General features: G+C 36.7%; 1 protein-coding gene across 3 annotated transcripts in view; it reads left to right on the top strand.

The window, feature by feature from the left end:
* Positions 1-14,307, top strand: part of AKAP6 (A-kinase anchoring protein 6) — a 289,951-nt gene that overhangs the window by 206,850 nt on the left and 68,794 nt on the right. For all 3 annotated transcript variants that reach the window (XM_026095076.2, XM_026095075.2, XM_026095073.2), the window contains exon 9: positions 2,203-2,323. In XM_026095076.2, coding sequence (XP_025950861.2) covers positions 2,203-2,323 — 121 coding nt within the window. The remainder of the gene's footprint in view (positions 1-2,202; positions 2,324-14,307) is intronic.

The following is a 14,307-nucleotide window of genomic DNA, read 5'->3' as shown; positions in this document are numbered from 1 at the left end:
TACAGCAGAAAACAAGAAATAAAAAAATATTTAAACTATGAAAAAAATCTCTGTAAGCCTTACATCCCTTTTTGGGCTTTTTCCAATGCATCCTGTTTCCCTCACTCGTCATTTTGGGTTGAGTAGCTGTTTAGAAGGTTACTTAAAAATTGGACTGCTCAGCTGTTCCCTAGCGCTTACATGTGTTTTGTAAAGGTCAGGGCCAACCGCTTTCCTGTGTCTTTAAAGGATCAATTAATTCTGTTACACCAATAAGTGGACAAACCTAGACTGTGGTTTTAGAGACCCACACAGAAAGCAGGTGTTTGGATCGAGCACGTACATGTGCTCTGCACGTTGTGTTAAATTTCCAGGCCACTTCCTGGTTTTGTTTCCAAACACATCCCATCCCGTTCTCGCTGCAGGAGGTGTTGAGCATTGGATCTAGGGTTTGATTCCAGTCATCTTCATGTCTTGATTCAGATTTTCAATGGGTACAAACTGACCAAGCAAAACTGAAATTATACCAATTTACATAAGATGAAATCTGGCCTCTTACAACATAAAATATGTGTTTTACTAACTACCTGTCAGTTCTATGACTTAGGATAATTTTCAGATAAGACATAATGGAAAAAAAGAAGTAATAGATAGTGAAGATACAGAAGGGTTGTGCATTCCTCAGAGGAATGGATAAAGATTTTGTTTCACTGCATTTATACCATTTGAAATGGAGTTTGGTTTTATTTTAGTTTCAAAATCAGATCTGAGCCAAATACCTCCTGAAACAGGAGAAGTGCCCCAAACTCCAAATGAAACTACTGTTTTTCAACAATAGGAACTTGGCCTTTTATGCTAGCTCTTCTTTATAATAGTAACATTGTTCATCTTCTCAGCACACTGAAAAATCTTAAGCAAGTACACCTCTCATGAATTATTGAGTAAAAGTATACTAAATACAGCAGCTTAATCTAGAGAGTTACTTCAGAAGCAGGAATCGACACCTGTGCATTATACAAGCTTTCTTTGTTGTCATCTCATTGAAAATAATATTCTAGAAGGCAAGTGCTTTCTTCTATCTCGCTTGCTTTCTTCCAAAGAGACAGTTCTACTTGTGACAACTTTATCTATAAGCTTTCAAAACTACCATGCATATGATATTCTAGTTAATAGCAACTGAAACTGCTATAGTATTAATAACATATAAAAACATGAGGGCTTTTTGTTTCTCTATGGAAATTCTGCTATTTTTTGCAAGGGTATTGCTAAAGATGTGGAAAATTAAGAGTTTTTAAGAACTGGAGGGATGAGCTTTGGTGGAACACGCACTATTGTTTGGTTATTATGGGGGGTGTTGGTGCTACGACAAGGCTTTTGTTAGTTCCAATTCTGCAAGTTTAAAGATTCCTTTTCAAGAGGTACCTTTTTGACGAATGTGCAGTTTTTCAGCATGTACCTTCTGTCTTGTATCACAGTGTTTTAGAAGAATCTATGCTTTACTTATTCACTAGGCTTTCAATAGAGAATCACATTAATCCTTTTAAGCTCCTTATTCTAATGATTTATTTTGTTGAAAACTGTAGTGATCCTCCTTTGAATTTTAATGATTGCTGGCTATTCAAGGATTCATTGTTTTGACTTCCCGTCCTTACCTTTGTTTCTTACATGTCTGTAGGGAACACCTGTCTAATACTGTATCTGGCCTTAGTTCTCACTGGCTTACCATATTCACTCAAGCCTATCTTAAGGCGTTAAGTTGAAATGCTAGCTACTCATCCATGAAAATAAATGTAGGATATTTACTGAGATGGGCAGATAGACAGCAGAGGGATGGCTGAATGGATTGAGTCATTTTTCTATGAAAGTAATATTTTTATATGAATTGTATCAAGATGATTGTTGCAAAGTTTGCTCTATATAAAGTCAGCACTTTAAAAACCATTAAACAACATTATCTATGGGGGATTTCTATTTCAAAATTTTTGAAGCAAATGCAGTCTGCCAACAGTTGTCAGGTTCTAGCATCAGCCGCTGAATTTAGGTCATGGCACTGGCTTAAATTGGATTTCGGTTTTCATTTTCATCCACTCTGTATAAATACAGATCGTCTCTTTAGAAATAGAACTAGGAACATCATGAGTTTTCAAGAATATATTATTCTAATACAAGATTTTAACAACTACACTGTATTTATGCATAATACATTTTGTTCCTTATCTGCAGCCTTTTGGACTTTGATTCCGAATACCAGGAGCTCTGGGATTGGCTGATTGACATGGAATCCATCGTGATGGACAGCCATGACCTGATGATGTCAGAGGAGCAGCAGCAGCATCTTTACAAGGTTAGCGCTACCGTTACTGCCTTTACCTAGCTATAGAAGATCTGATTAGCTTGACAAGTCTTTCTCTCACAGGATATCTCTGCGTTCATTGTATGTATCATGGTGTCTATTAGAATTCCCTTCCCTGTCCCCAACCTCATTTCCATCCCCTGTGCACTGACAGCCTGCACCGACATCATAATTGCAAGAAAGTTCCCTTTATCACATTCTATTTGGTGTAATTCTGTAGAATGACAAAGATTTGTCTTCAAGATGAATAGAAATAAATGAAACTGCATTAATAAATAGACTGAAACAAAATGAAGGAAAAAAATGAAATGGTTGCATTTAACAAAATGTGTTTTGATTGGAGCTTTCAGCTGGATTTTTATCCACCTTTCAGACCTCTTCTTGGAAGAAAGAAATTTGCCTTGATTTTTGGTTTTCTGCTGCCAGGATACAGGACTCTTCCAATTTAATTTTTATTAGTTATACATAAAGCAGACATTGTCATGTTAAGTCAATACACTTGCTTGTGATTTCAGCAAAATGATTTTGAACTTGCATATTGATTGTAGGGTCTTCGTCTAAGATATAGATAACTGTTTCCCTTATTTGTCGTAGCAGGCTTAGCCCAGAAGCTTTATCACTTCTTTTACCTAGTGAATACTTTTAAGAAGTTCCCCAAAATGTGTGATTTGATCTTAGATCTGTTTCAGGCTTCACTGTGTGTCTGAGAAGCTGTAGCCTATGCGTATAACGGGTGGTGGGGAAAAGAAAGGAGGGGCTTTTCACAGAAATATCAGGCTGTAGTAAATCTTCCTCATTTAGGCAATTTTTATTGGAGTAATTCTGACAGTTGTCATCCTTGAATTGCTTTGAGCATATGGCATATTTCAAAGAGCAGATTGTGAATCATAAAAAATAAAATTAATAACTAACTACAGAATCAGCAACAGTATAATGACAAGAAACAACTACCCTCTAGCTTTTTTTTTATTTCTTATCGAATAAATGGTATATTCAAGGTCAAATAGAAGTTGTTTTCTTTCTTCTGTGGTTGCATGATTTGATAATTTATTAAATATAATTTATTTTTTCTTGTTTTGGCTACTTTCTTGATGCTCTTCATACCTTTTATTCTCTCTAATTTTAGTCCTTTTATTTAAAATACCTAGTGAGGAGGTTGTCAAAGGAGTTAAAATATTTTTAAAAATAGAAAATGTGTTTCAGATTGAGCCTATTGTAGGCTGCAAGTGAGTTTAATTCAGTGGTCTCCATTTCTTCTTTGTCAGTCATTTCTTAAAGGCTGTAACATCTTTTTTTATAACTCACTAAATACATATCATACTTAATCAAACATTAACTGTCCTGGCCCTGGGTAGGCTCAGAATAAGCAATGTCAGAAACGCATAAAAAGTTTCTTTTGAGTCCAGAATAAGGTGTTTTGGTAGTGCTTGTCTATATAAGACCAATTTGTACCGTGCCTACTCTAACTACTAGTTTCAGTCCTATACCAAAAAAATCAACAAATGTAAATGAAATTTTAAGAGAACAGTCCACCCGCCAGTATGAACAAGCATAAAGCTTAGGCAGTCAGCCCAAATATTTTAAACAGCTAGAAATTTGGAGTTTAGTTATGAGATGACTGAGGAGTGTCCATAAAGTAGAGTACTTGCAGGCAGTGTAAAAAGCTTGAGTGAATGGCAGTAAGATCTATTAGGCTTTGAAAAAAAGCTCCCAGAGAAGTGTTGAAAGCCCCATAATTTCAGACATTTAAAAGTAGACAAAAGGAAACATTGGCAAATGTAACTGAGGCAATAGTTCTGCACTGGCAAAGGAAAGATGAGATAAATCACTAGGTCTTTATCATCCTTAATTTCAGACATTCAAGTAAAAAAAAGAATCATGTCCTTAAAACAGTATTAATAGTTCTAGAAAACTAGCCTAGTAAACCTTTCTCCTAATCCATAGTGACACCCTATTTATTCAGGAGGTCTTATTCAGAGTCCTAGCTGGTCTGCCTAGCACTGCCTACACTTCACAGTGAACAGAGAAGTCATTCTGCTCTGTATGACTGAATGAAATCTGTAAAGAGACATTCAGGCACCTATTATAATCAAAATTCCTCAATGATGTGGGGTGTTATGAAAACACAGGTCTTGCTTTAGTCATTCTTTATCAATTACAGCTTCAAATATGAACCTGCTAATTGCACTCTCTGCTTTTTGGTGGATTCTCCTACACCCACAGATCCCTCTTCTCAGTTATTGAGCTGACAAGTAATTGCACCTCTGAGCCAGCTCAGCAAGCTGCCTCTGCCAGGAAACCTGCTGTGGTATCACTATTACCAACAGTAATCATTGCCCCTAAGGAGTCTATGAATGGGAAGCAGCTATGATAAAACAGGTAAACCGGAAGGGAAAAGCATACATTAAAGCAGCATAACGTAATATATAAACACTAAAATTGCATATGGAAAAATAGAATGTATTTTCATGGTTAGACTATTTTCCCAGTACTCTATTTTCAGATTTAGTACAGATTTAAGTCAACTCTCAGCTTAATTTTGTTTTGTAATATTCCAGGAGCTTCTTAGTTTTTATTAGGATTTCTATTATCTCTGTTTAACTAGGTTTTATTTTGTCCATAAATGTAAGAGGAGTCTATAGCGCAGCCATATATTTTTTTAAAACTCTGAATATGTACACTGACTTTCTCTAACACGAAAGTGGCTAGTATTGTTGGCTCTTATTTAAAATCCCCTAGATTCAAGGGCAGACTTACAAAAAGAGAATTCTATTCTTCATACGCCTCCCTACGCTGCCCTGTAGCCCTAGGTGAGTTCAGCTTTATGCTGTTAAACTAACTGATGATTTTGAAAATCAGCTACTGTTTGTTAAAACAGCAGTCAGTCACAGAATGAATAGCTGACAGTTTATTAGTCCTATAATGCTTTATCTATTAACTAAGAAAAAAATTAAAAGGAGCATCTCTGTTGTTTTTTAGAATCTCACATCTTTGTACTGCTCTAATAGCTCAGTTAAATGCCAATGTATCATGTTTACTTCATTTTAATCTACCGCATGTGAGTCTGATCTCATAAGCTCTAAGTACATAGAACTTGCATTGACTTCAGCTGGATTCTTTTGCCATTACTGGAGGATCAAACCCAAAGAATTTAAACTCTGCTAATTAGTCCTTTAGCAGGAACTTGAGTAATTCTCTAACTTGAATGTTCACAAATGAAGCACATCAGTATTTATTGGAGCTATGGAGATTAGAAATGAGTAGACTAGTCAGAAAAGTTAATGATAATTCCTTCCATTTTCCTCAGAAGATTAATTGCAAAACTTCATTGTGTTAGATTAAAACCCCATTTAAATAAGTACGGTATGATTGTTAAAATTGTTGGTATAGTCAGAATAAAATTAACCAAACATTTTTTTAAAATCAAATAAAAGAAATTATTTTTTTCTGTTTGATTACAAGTAATGTGTCGTGTTCGTAATACAAACTGCATTAGCCACGTCTTGCAATACTAAGTCTTCAGCAAAGATGGACTTGATAGTGGGGAAAAAAGCCTTATATAGCATGGGAAAGATTTTGAACTACTAAACTATTTCATGGACGGGAAGCAGTTCACTGTATTAAATAACATCACAATGCACATCGGAAGCTAAGGATGCCTCTCCAAAAAAGTTGAGGGGAAAAAACCTCCCAGCAGTTTTTGTTTCCCTGCTGGAAGCTGCGGCCGCTCGGAGGTGCGGTTCGTTTCCTCCTCTGGGTGTGCTGCTGCTCCACCGTGCCTCTCGCGCTGGCTCTGCGCGCTGTGGCCCTGAGTGGATCAAACAAGCCGTGGTGAAAGTTTCCCTCATTTGCATCACTTCTAGACAGCCCTGTCGTACTCTTTGCTGACAGGAAATCACTGTCTTTGTCACCTTTTTTCAGTGATCTCCTTTTGGCAGAGATTGGCCATGTGACCAGGATTAATCACAACAACAGTTCTGGCTCAGAACTCAATGACATGTTTTCCTCAGCACTTCAATAATGGTGTAGAGGAGTCACTAGGAAATGACTACATTAATTTCAGAGTGAAAAGATAATTAACACTTAAGGACTAATGCTATAACCTATGGAGCTATTTATTCAAATTAAAACTAATTTATTAAAAACTTGTGAAAAAATTGGCCTTTAATGCAACTGCTAAAATAATCTCAGACAATCCTGGGCTTAAAAAGAAGACAAACTATATTTAAGGCAGTAATATAAATACATAAAAATTAAACATTTGAAACTGGAGGCTGAAGTATGTAAAGTGCTTACTTAGATGATATGAATAGGATACTGGCAAACAAAAGCAGCAGTGTGCTCCGAGAACGCTGCGCTTAAAGGAGTTTCCTTGGCAACAGAAATGCAGTTCCAAAAGTAGACAGAACTTTCCTCAGAAAACATACTATTAATAACAACCTTCCGGAACAACTTGGAACAATTTGACTACTTGGCAATAATAATGCCAAGTGTTCTGCAAATTAATCTAACACAAAACAGTTATGTTTCTCTTGCCCATAATTCTCCTGAACTGGATGCCTGAGCTCTCTTCAGTTAGAGGATACAAATGTGCGAAGCAGTTCCAAATGCTACTAAAATAGAAAGAAGGCTCAAATTGCAGTAGCCTATGAGGATCAATTAATGTGCTTCGTATCATTTTAACTTGTAAAACAGATTAGTTTAATTGGATTACTTTGTTCCATTTAAAACAAGTCCTGCATACCTACTGAAGCGACATTGTGTTTCAGTTTTTTTTCAGGCATATTTTCCTTATAAAGAAAACTTATTAAAAGATTAACAGCCTGAAAAGTGATATATTTGGACAATATGCTTAGAGGATTGGTTGTAGTCTATGGAACGTGAAGCTCTTTGCTCCTACGATGCATATTCTGCAGGGTCCGGGATGCCTTCTGTCTGTCTAGTAATCTGTCAGTGCCTACACAAAGCTGCTAACAGCCAGTGGGAGAAGATGATGATCATTGCTCCTGAGGAGGCTCTCAGCACACTGCAGGATTAAGCCTCCTGTAGGTAGTAACTACAAATCTGCTATGCATGCAATATTTTTAAATATGTCATCATTTCTGTATGAGCCAAGAGAATAAACTAATTTCAGATTTGCCTTGCCAATAGGAATCATTAGAATTCCACTAAAGGCCAGAAGTTTACTAGACAGGAAAAGCAGAGTGTTCTACTGCCTTGGCTTTTCCTGAATTCTTAGATGTAAAGGTTAAAAGTAATCAATATCTCATTGTGCAGCCTGATAATAAGTAATAACCATGATGTTAAAATCTAAATGATTGCAGATAGCACTTAGGTGTGTTGACCCGTTTGGGAGTTTTTTTAATTGCAATCAGACTAGTCATTAAAGCTTGCTAATAAACTTTTAGGCTAGCTTGCAAAAATGGCCACCATTTTGAAATATGACTTTAATACTACTAGCGAATTATGTCCCAAATTATGTCCCAAAGTGAAAGCTTATCTGATGAAGTGTATGTAATTCTTTCTTGCATTTAAAAAAATACAGAAATCTCATTTTGCTAAATACAATCAGTGAAGGTATTCCTTAGCAATAGCAAATTACAGCACTTATTTATGTCTACACATATGGATTGATACATGCCCTCGTAGAAATTATTCTTTGACTTCCTAATTGTAGTATCTTTTTAACTGTCATTATATACAGTAGAATGACTGAGCTTAGTTTTGCAGAAAACTCTAAGCTCAGTTTTTGTTCTTGACTAAGTTTGGTAACTTCTGTGTGCTAGACTGTTTCTTTGCTTTTGTTTTGTTTTTTTTTAGGAAAATGAACTGTTTTGTATGAGAGGTCTCCAAAATGTCTGCTACCCCAAGCAGCAATAAAAATAATTGTCTGACTGCTATTATAGCATCAACTAAATGAGTTCAGGACCTGACACAGCAAAGTTCCATAGTCTCTTATTGCAATGAGTGATGAAATTGCTTAACTTTTTTTCTACATAAGTATTTTCTCTTTGGTTGCACTGGAGAATAGAGTAAACACTCCTTTATGACACCTACTGTAACAACCAGCTCATTTTTCAGTGGTCCATGTGTTTAACATTGTAATATGATTAAATTTCTTGCTACCTCTGGCAAATTTTATATTTTAAGAAGCAGCAAAGAAAATTATTGTTGGCAAAAAGTCTTATTTAAAGCAGATAAATGTTAGGTTTTAATGTCCCGTATAATCACAACAGGAAAACACTGATTACCGTGTCTACAGAATTACAAAGTAAGTCTAGAGAACACACGAGGAAAGAAGAATATGAAAAATATTTTTACGTTTTCTCGGTTGCTTCCATAACATATTTCAAATGTATACATGCATTTCCAAGGCAGCGTTTTAATTTCTATGGAGCAGGCTCACTGTTTTTCTGAAAGTGGTTTATGCATTTCACAAGAGTAAGTTCTGCCCAGCATGACATTGAAGATGAACTTCACATTGTAGAAAAGCAGCATTTACTGAGCTTGTAGCAAAAGCCAGCACAGCTTTTGGGAGATTAAAGCAGTGTGTCTAGAATGAAAAAGGCATTCGACTTCAAACAAAAGTAGATGTGTACCACATAACTGTCATCACCATTCCTTACTACAGCTGCAAAACGTGGACAATTTACAGTCATCACATCAAGCATCTTACTCAACTCCACATGCTCTGTCTTTGTGCCCTTGCTGGTATAAAATGGTGGGATAAGGTCCCACGCATTGAGACCTTAGAGCATTGTCAGTTATGCGGCACTGAAGCAAAGGTCTTACACACTTGGTTATGCTGGGTTGAGTGCATATGCCCAACAGTAGATTGCCCAAAGTCATTTTCTGTTCATTAAGCATTTTTATTGTTTAAAAAAAAATGAAAACAGGGCCTTAATTCACCCCAAAAGATGATGAAAATTACCACCTTCATTCCTTTGATATTCTAGGCCTGCTTAGTGTCCAAACAAAGTGGAAGGGGCTCAAGATTAGTCTAAAAATACTAAATTATTCATGTTTTCTAGAGAGCAGATAAGAATAGCCGAAGTATAGCAGCACTCTGGCCTAATCATTAGACCAATAGTCCCTAAGAAAAGGTTTTTGTAGTGCTATTATACCTGCAGTCAAACAGTAGAGTCAAGAAAAAGCGTACTGCAATGTTCTTTTGTCCCCTGAACAGAGTAAAGAGGCCATATGATGTTCTAAAACATAGGCATGTTCTAATGTATATTTTTCTTAGCACAACCTTTCAAAAATTTACCCTTTTGTCTAAAGCAGTCAGGTTATCTGCATTTTCTTATTTCCTGGCCCACTGGTTCACATGTAGACCAGATGTAAATGATGCAAATTTGTGGAGTCATGAGAGCTGCCCGCTCTGTGAAACTAGTATTTAGTGTATTACCCTAGATTACTTTAGGAATTATGTACTCTATCCATGATATTTGATTTCATAAATATAATACAGGAAGTACTGTTTTCCTTCTGAATTACTCTTCGTTCATCAGTGTTCCTCATAAATAACTGAGATGATGTAATTTTTTTTAAAATAAACAAAACCCAAATGATCATGGAAAACCTCTTTAACTAGATTAAACCCAAATTCACTAGTTCCTGATAAACTTGCAGTCCCAATACATTCGATGCATACATATATAAAGTAAGTTGCATGGACAGTTCATTTTAGAGTAATTGTGTTTGTAATCCCCTGAAAAGTTCTTTTCACATGCTAATATCAGGTAATGGTTTTACATTGTACACCTACGTTTTTAGTACACAGTGCTAAAAGTAGCTACATTATTTTGTGCTAACTCTTCCATTTAACAAGGTAAAACAAGTGATCACTGTAATTTCATTCATATTTGTTGCAGTCATAGTTGCACGCAGTTGGTCCAGTGGGATCCTGGGGTGGGCTCCAGCCACCTCCTGTGGCCAGCATGAGAAACGCCTGTGGTTGTTCTTAGCTTTCTGTGGGCACTGATACTTTAACATTACAGAAAACATGGTTGTTATAGTATTCCAGTGATCGTGAACTGTAAATATTAAAGTTGGCTCTATGGATAAATGCTTTTGGGGGAAGACAGCAGTTGTACCCTCACATCTCGTTGTTGCAGAATGAATAGGTGCCGTTACAGTTTTGCGCAACATATCCCAGTTGTGCCACAGAGAAGGCAGCCAGCAGCACGCTGTCGCAGACCACAGGGAAAACTATGGAGAGGTTATAGTTTGAAGAGTGATACACTGGGAGAAGGGGTCCTTTATGAAGATTAATTTAGAGTACCACAGGAGCTGAGGAGACTAGCCTCTCTAGTCAGTGAGAAAAGGAGGTTCCTCTGAAGGGTGATTCAGAGCAGAAGCTGAAATAGTTTCAGAAGAAACCTTTTCTCTCTTATTTCTCTCTCCACTGATTGTATAAAGAGGTTACAAAGGTCAGCCTCACTCACCTAATGTTACCTCTCACTGACTCCCTCAGTTATCATGAAAAGAGGTTCTTTCAGTACCATTGTGTCATGTCTATGCAGTATTCCAGTTTGAAACCCTGCTGTGATGCATCCTGAATTTGACAGGCATTACACTGGAGTCTGATCTTCTCTGCTTTACTGATTGATTTTACTTAGAAATGGGAGATGATGGATACAGAACAGCTGATAGGTGGTGACTTTCTGAAGATGAGCCTTCATATTTTCAGATGAGGTGTTGGGACAGACACATTTTTTTTTGCTGGCCTTCATCAAGGAGGACTGTATGTCTGCTATGGATATTGAAGAACAGTAATTTCCAAGATCTCTTAGGTTGTTGTCATGGGTGAAAAGATTTAATGAACACCATCAGAAGACAGGAGTAGTTAGTCATGTGGTCCTGAACACTTCCCTGTCTCAAAAGTACATCTGTACTGTTTTGTTTTTATTTTTTGGTAAACTTACCTAATTTAAAGATAGGCTTCGTTTCTCTCCAGAAAGTCAATAGTCAAGTATGAGTATGAGTATGGAAGATTTTAGCCTTTTTTTTTTTCTCTCTCTATGTAAGGAAATATGAGAGTAGTTAGCAGTGAGATTCTCCCCCCATCCCCCAAAATGTTTTCAGATTTGTGGATATGCCTTCCTGCTGCTTCTTAGAAGAACATGTGAATAATTGCAGAATCTAACTCTTTAGACCTTGTAAAAGATAGGAGCCTAAACTTTGAATAATTAATTCAGGAATGGTATTTGAAGAGCTCCACTTCACCTATTTTTTTTAAAGTAAATGCTTTATTTAACTCAAGGTCCCAGCAATAAATTGATAGAAAAGCATTCTTTCTGAAAAGATGTAGTTCCCTTATTGCATCAGCTGAGGTCAAAGAAAAATTCCACTTTCAGAACTTCTATATGATTTAATCTTAAATTATGACTTTCATGTGTCTGTTTTTTGTTAGCTATCTAGTAGAATATATAAGGCAGAGGGTGAAACATGTAATAGTTAGAAAAAAGAAAAAAAGCCTATAAAACAGGTGAAGAAAATCACCCCTCTTTTCTACCTTTGCCTCGTATGCTGAGCTATGGAGCTGAGCTATTTCTGTGCATATCTCCTCTTTCCAACATTAATGACTAAATTCTATGGCTAGTCTCCTGTGTCCTTAGTTCACAAAATGCCTGCTAAAAATTAGAATGGATGTGATGATAAATATTTGCTTCACTTTTAATATAAATACAGGATTTTTTTTGTAAAAATGGCCAAATAACAGTTCCTCAGCACTTCTGAAGTTACTAATATAAAAGTTACTAAGTAAAGTTACTAATTTAAAACATAATAATTCATTGTAAAAACACGTGAATACACACTGTAGATTGATGATTAACTTAGGGTGTCCAGACAATTAGAGACAGAGGAGCAGGTTTCAGTGCAGATGATGACTATCTGCCCGGGCCCACCAAAGCTCAAGAATCGATCAAGGGGGTAAATAGGCAGTTTAATTTTAGGAATATCAAGTCTTCTCATGTTATTTTCATGAATGTAGCATATGAGATATGGGACAAAAGTCACATTAGAGAGACCCCAAGGAAGTAAGAGTCTGTGATTACTCAGATAACAAAAACACACCAAAAATAATTGAAAATAGATAACAGTGACTCTAAGCTCCAGGAAAACTGGAACTCTAGACAAAAAAGGCTTTGCTTTGAGGCAATAGAAACAATATTTTAGTGTGTAAAAGGAATTGATCAGAATGGTACAAATATTTCTATATAAATAAAAAGCTATAAAAAGGCTTTCTTAACCAAAACCAGAAACAGAAAAGGGAATGTGGTGTGGAGCCAGGAACTATAGCACCCATGTGTAACTGGAGACATAAAACATTTCTTAATTGTATCTCTTTCCCAGGATCTCTTGTGAAATACAGAATTTCAAATCACAGGGAAGACAGTAGAGTGAAACTGATGTAATATATGCTTAGTTACAGTGGCTGAACTCTCCAGAAAAGTGCTATAACATAAACAGGAAAACACACACATAGATGTAAATCAAAAGACCCCATGAAGCAGGGTAGATGCAGATTGATGGAATACGTAGGCATTTTAGTGCAACATATGTAGTGTGACAGGCAACATGAAAGGTAAAAGAAAAATACTTTTGAAGAAAAGGGCCAGGCAGACAGACTGAATATTGCAGTTACCTTTGAAATTAAAATATAATGTCCGAAACCATTGAGAACTTGAGGTTTTAAAGAAGAACGAGATATCTGTAATGTGACTTAAGCAGATCTAAAGCTTCTCAGTGTTCTGGCAATGCAGAAGGCTGCCAGGCATTCAATTGCTATATTTGCAACTATGCTATTAGATCAATGACTAATTTGATACCAGCTGGATTGTGGAGCCAGCTGCAGCGCAACACTGATAAGGAGCAAAATTAGACTGGAGAGATGCAACCAAGCACTGCAGATGTGCAATGAAATCATTATGAGGCCAGTGGATAAATGCAGTCAGTCAATAAGGAACCCTGAAATAAGAGATGTCATTGCTTAAAGTTTATAGTAGCTGTTTTTCAGGAGTTCTATACACAAGTGGGCCTCAGGTCTGTGCACGCTCTGGTTTCAATTGCAAGGCAGCATTCAAAGCAGTATTTGAAAGAAACAGGAAGACAGTCACTGTGATCCCTCCGTAACATTCTAGCTGACTATATATTATATTTGAAGAAGGTGACAAAACCCCATATTACCACCCTAGACTCCACCAAAACACAGAATTCTGTTAGGTCTAGTAAAAATGCTGAAAAAAGTAAGGTGGCAAAGTAGTGATGTACCCATAGACACTAATGTGGAGTGGATGGATGATCTACTTATGGTCAGGAAATCCTAGAATAAACTACAAAATCCCTGAACAAAATACTGAAGCCTGGGGCATATACCCAGACTTTTTCAGGGTAAAAGTGTTCACTGTGATGTCAAAAATGGGTTTTTGCATATTGACCTGAATGAACAACAGCTACTGTTTTGCCACGTGCTTTGTGAGATATCCACAGGCTTTTATGCTCACCAGTCTCAGCCAGCTCCTAGAGGTATTTGGGTATAATATGAACCAGGCACTAAAGAAACCGCTATGCCTCAAGTGGGTAGCTGATGGCAAGCTAAACATAGGAAACAGAAATGTCAAGGAAGAGGCAATCCATCAGCAACTCCTCAACAGATACCTGGAGAGGGGTATAAATCTAAATACCGAAAACTTGAAAGAATCTGAGTCTCCTGTGGGTGGCATCTGTTGATTTTTGAGGGACTTTGCTCTTGGCCCTGAGAAACCAGGAGCCCTTCAGGAAACAGGCAGAGCACTTGACAGAAGGAGAGTCTAGTCGTTCACAGAAATGAACAACAATTTTTACAAATTTTTTGCTCACCTTACAGAAGCACCTTGAGATGGTCAAGATGGAATGATTTAGAAAACAGTAAAGGAACAAAGAATAAATAAAAGAGCAAAGAAAACTGAAAACAAGACATCAGTCCTTTA

This window comes from Dromaius novaehollandiae, chromosome 5 (assembly GCF_036370855.1).
Source record: "Dromaius novaehollandiae isolate bDroNov1 chromosome 5, bDroNov1.hap1, whole genome shotgun sequence".
Taxonomy (NCBI): Eukaryota; Metazoa; Chordata; class Aves; order Casuariiformes; family Dromaiidae; genus Dromaius; species Dromaius novaehollandiae.
The sequence above is the reverse complement of the archived record's forward strand: the minus strand, read 5'-3'. Positions and strand labels throughout refer to the sequence as shown.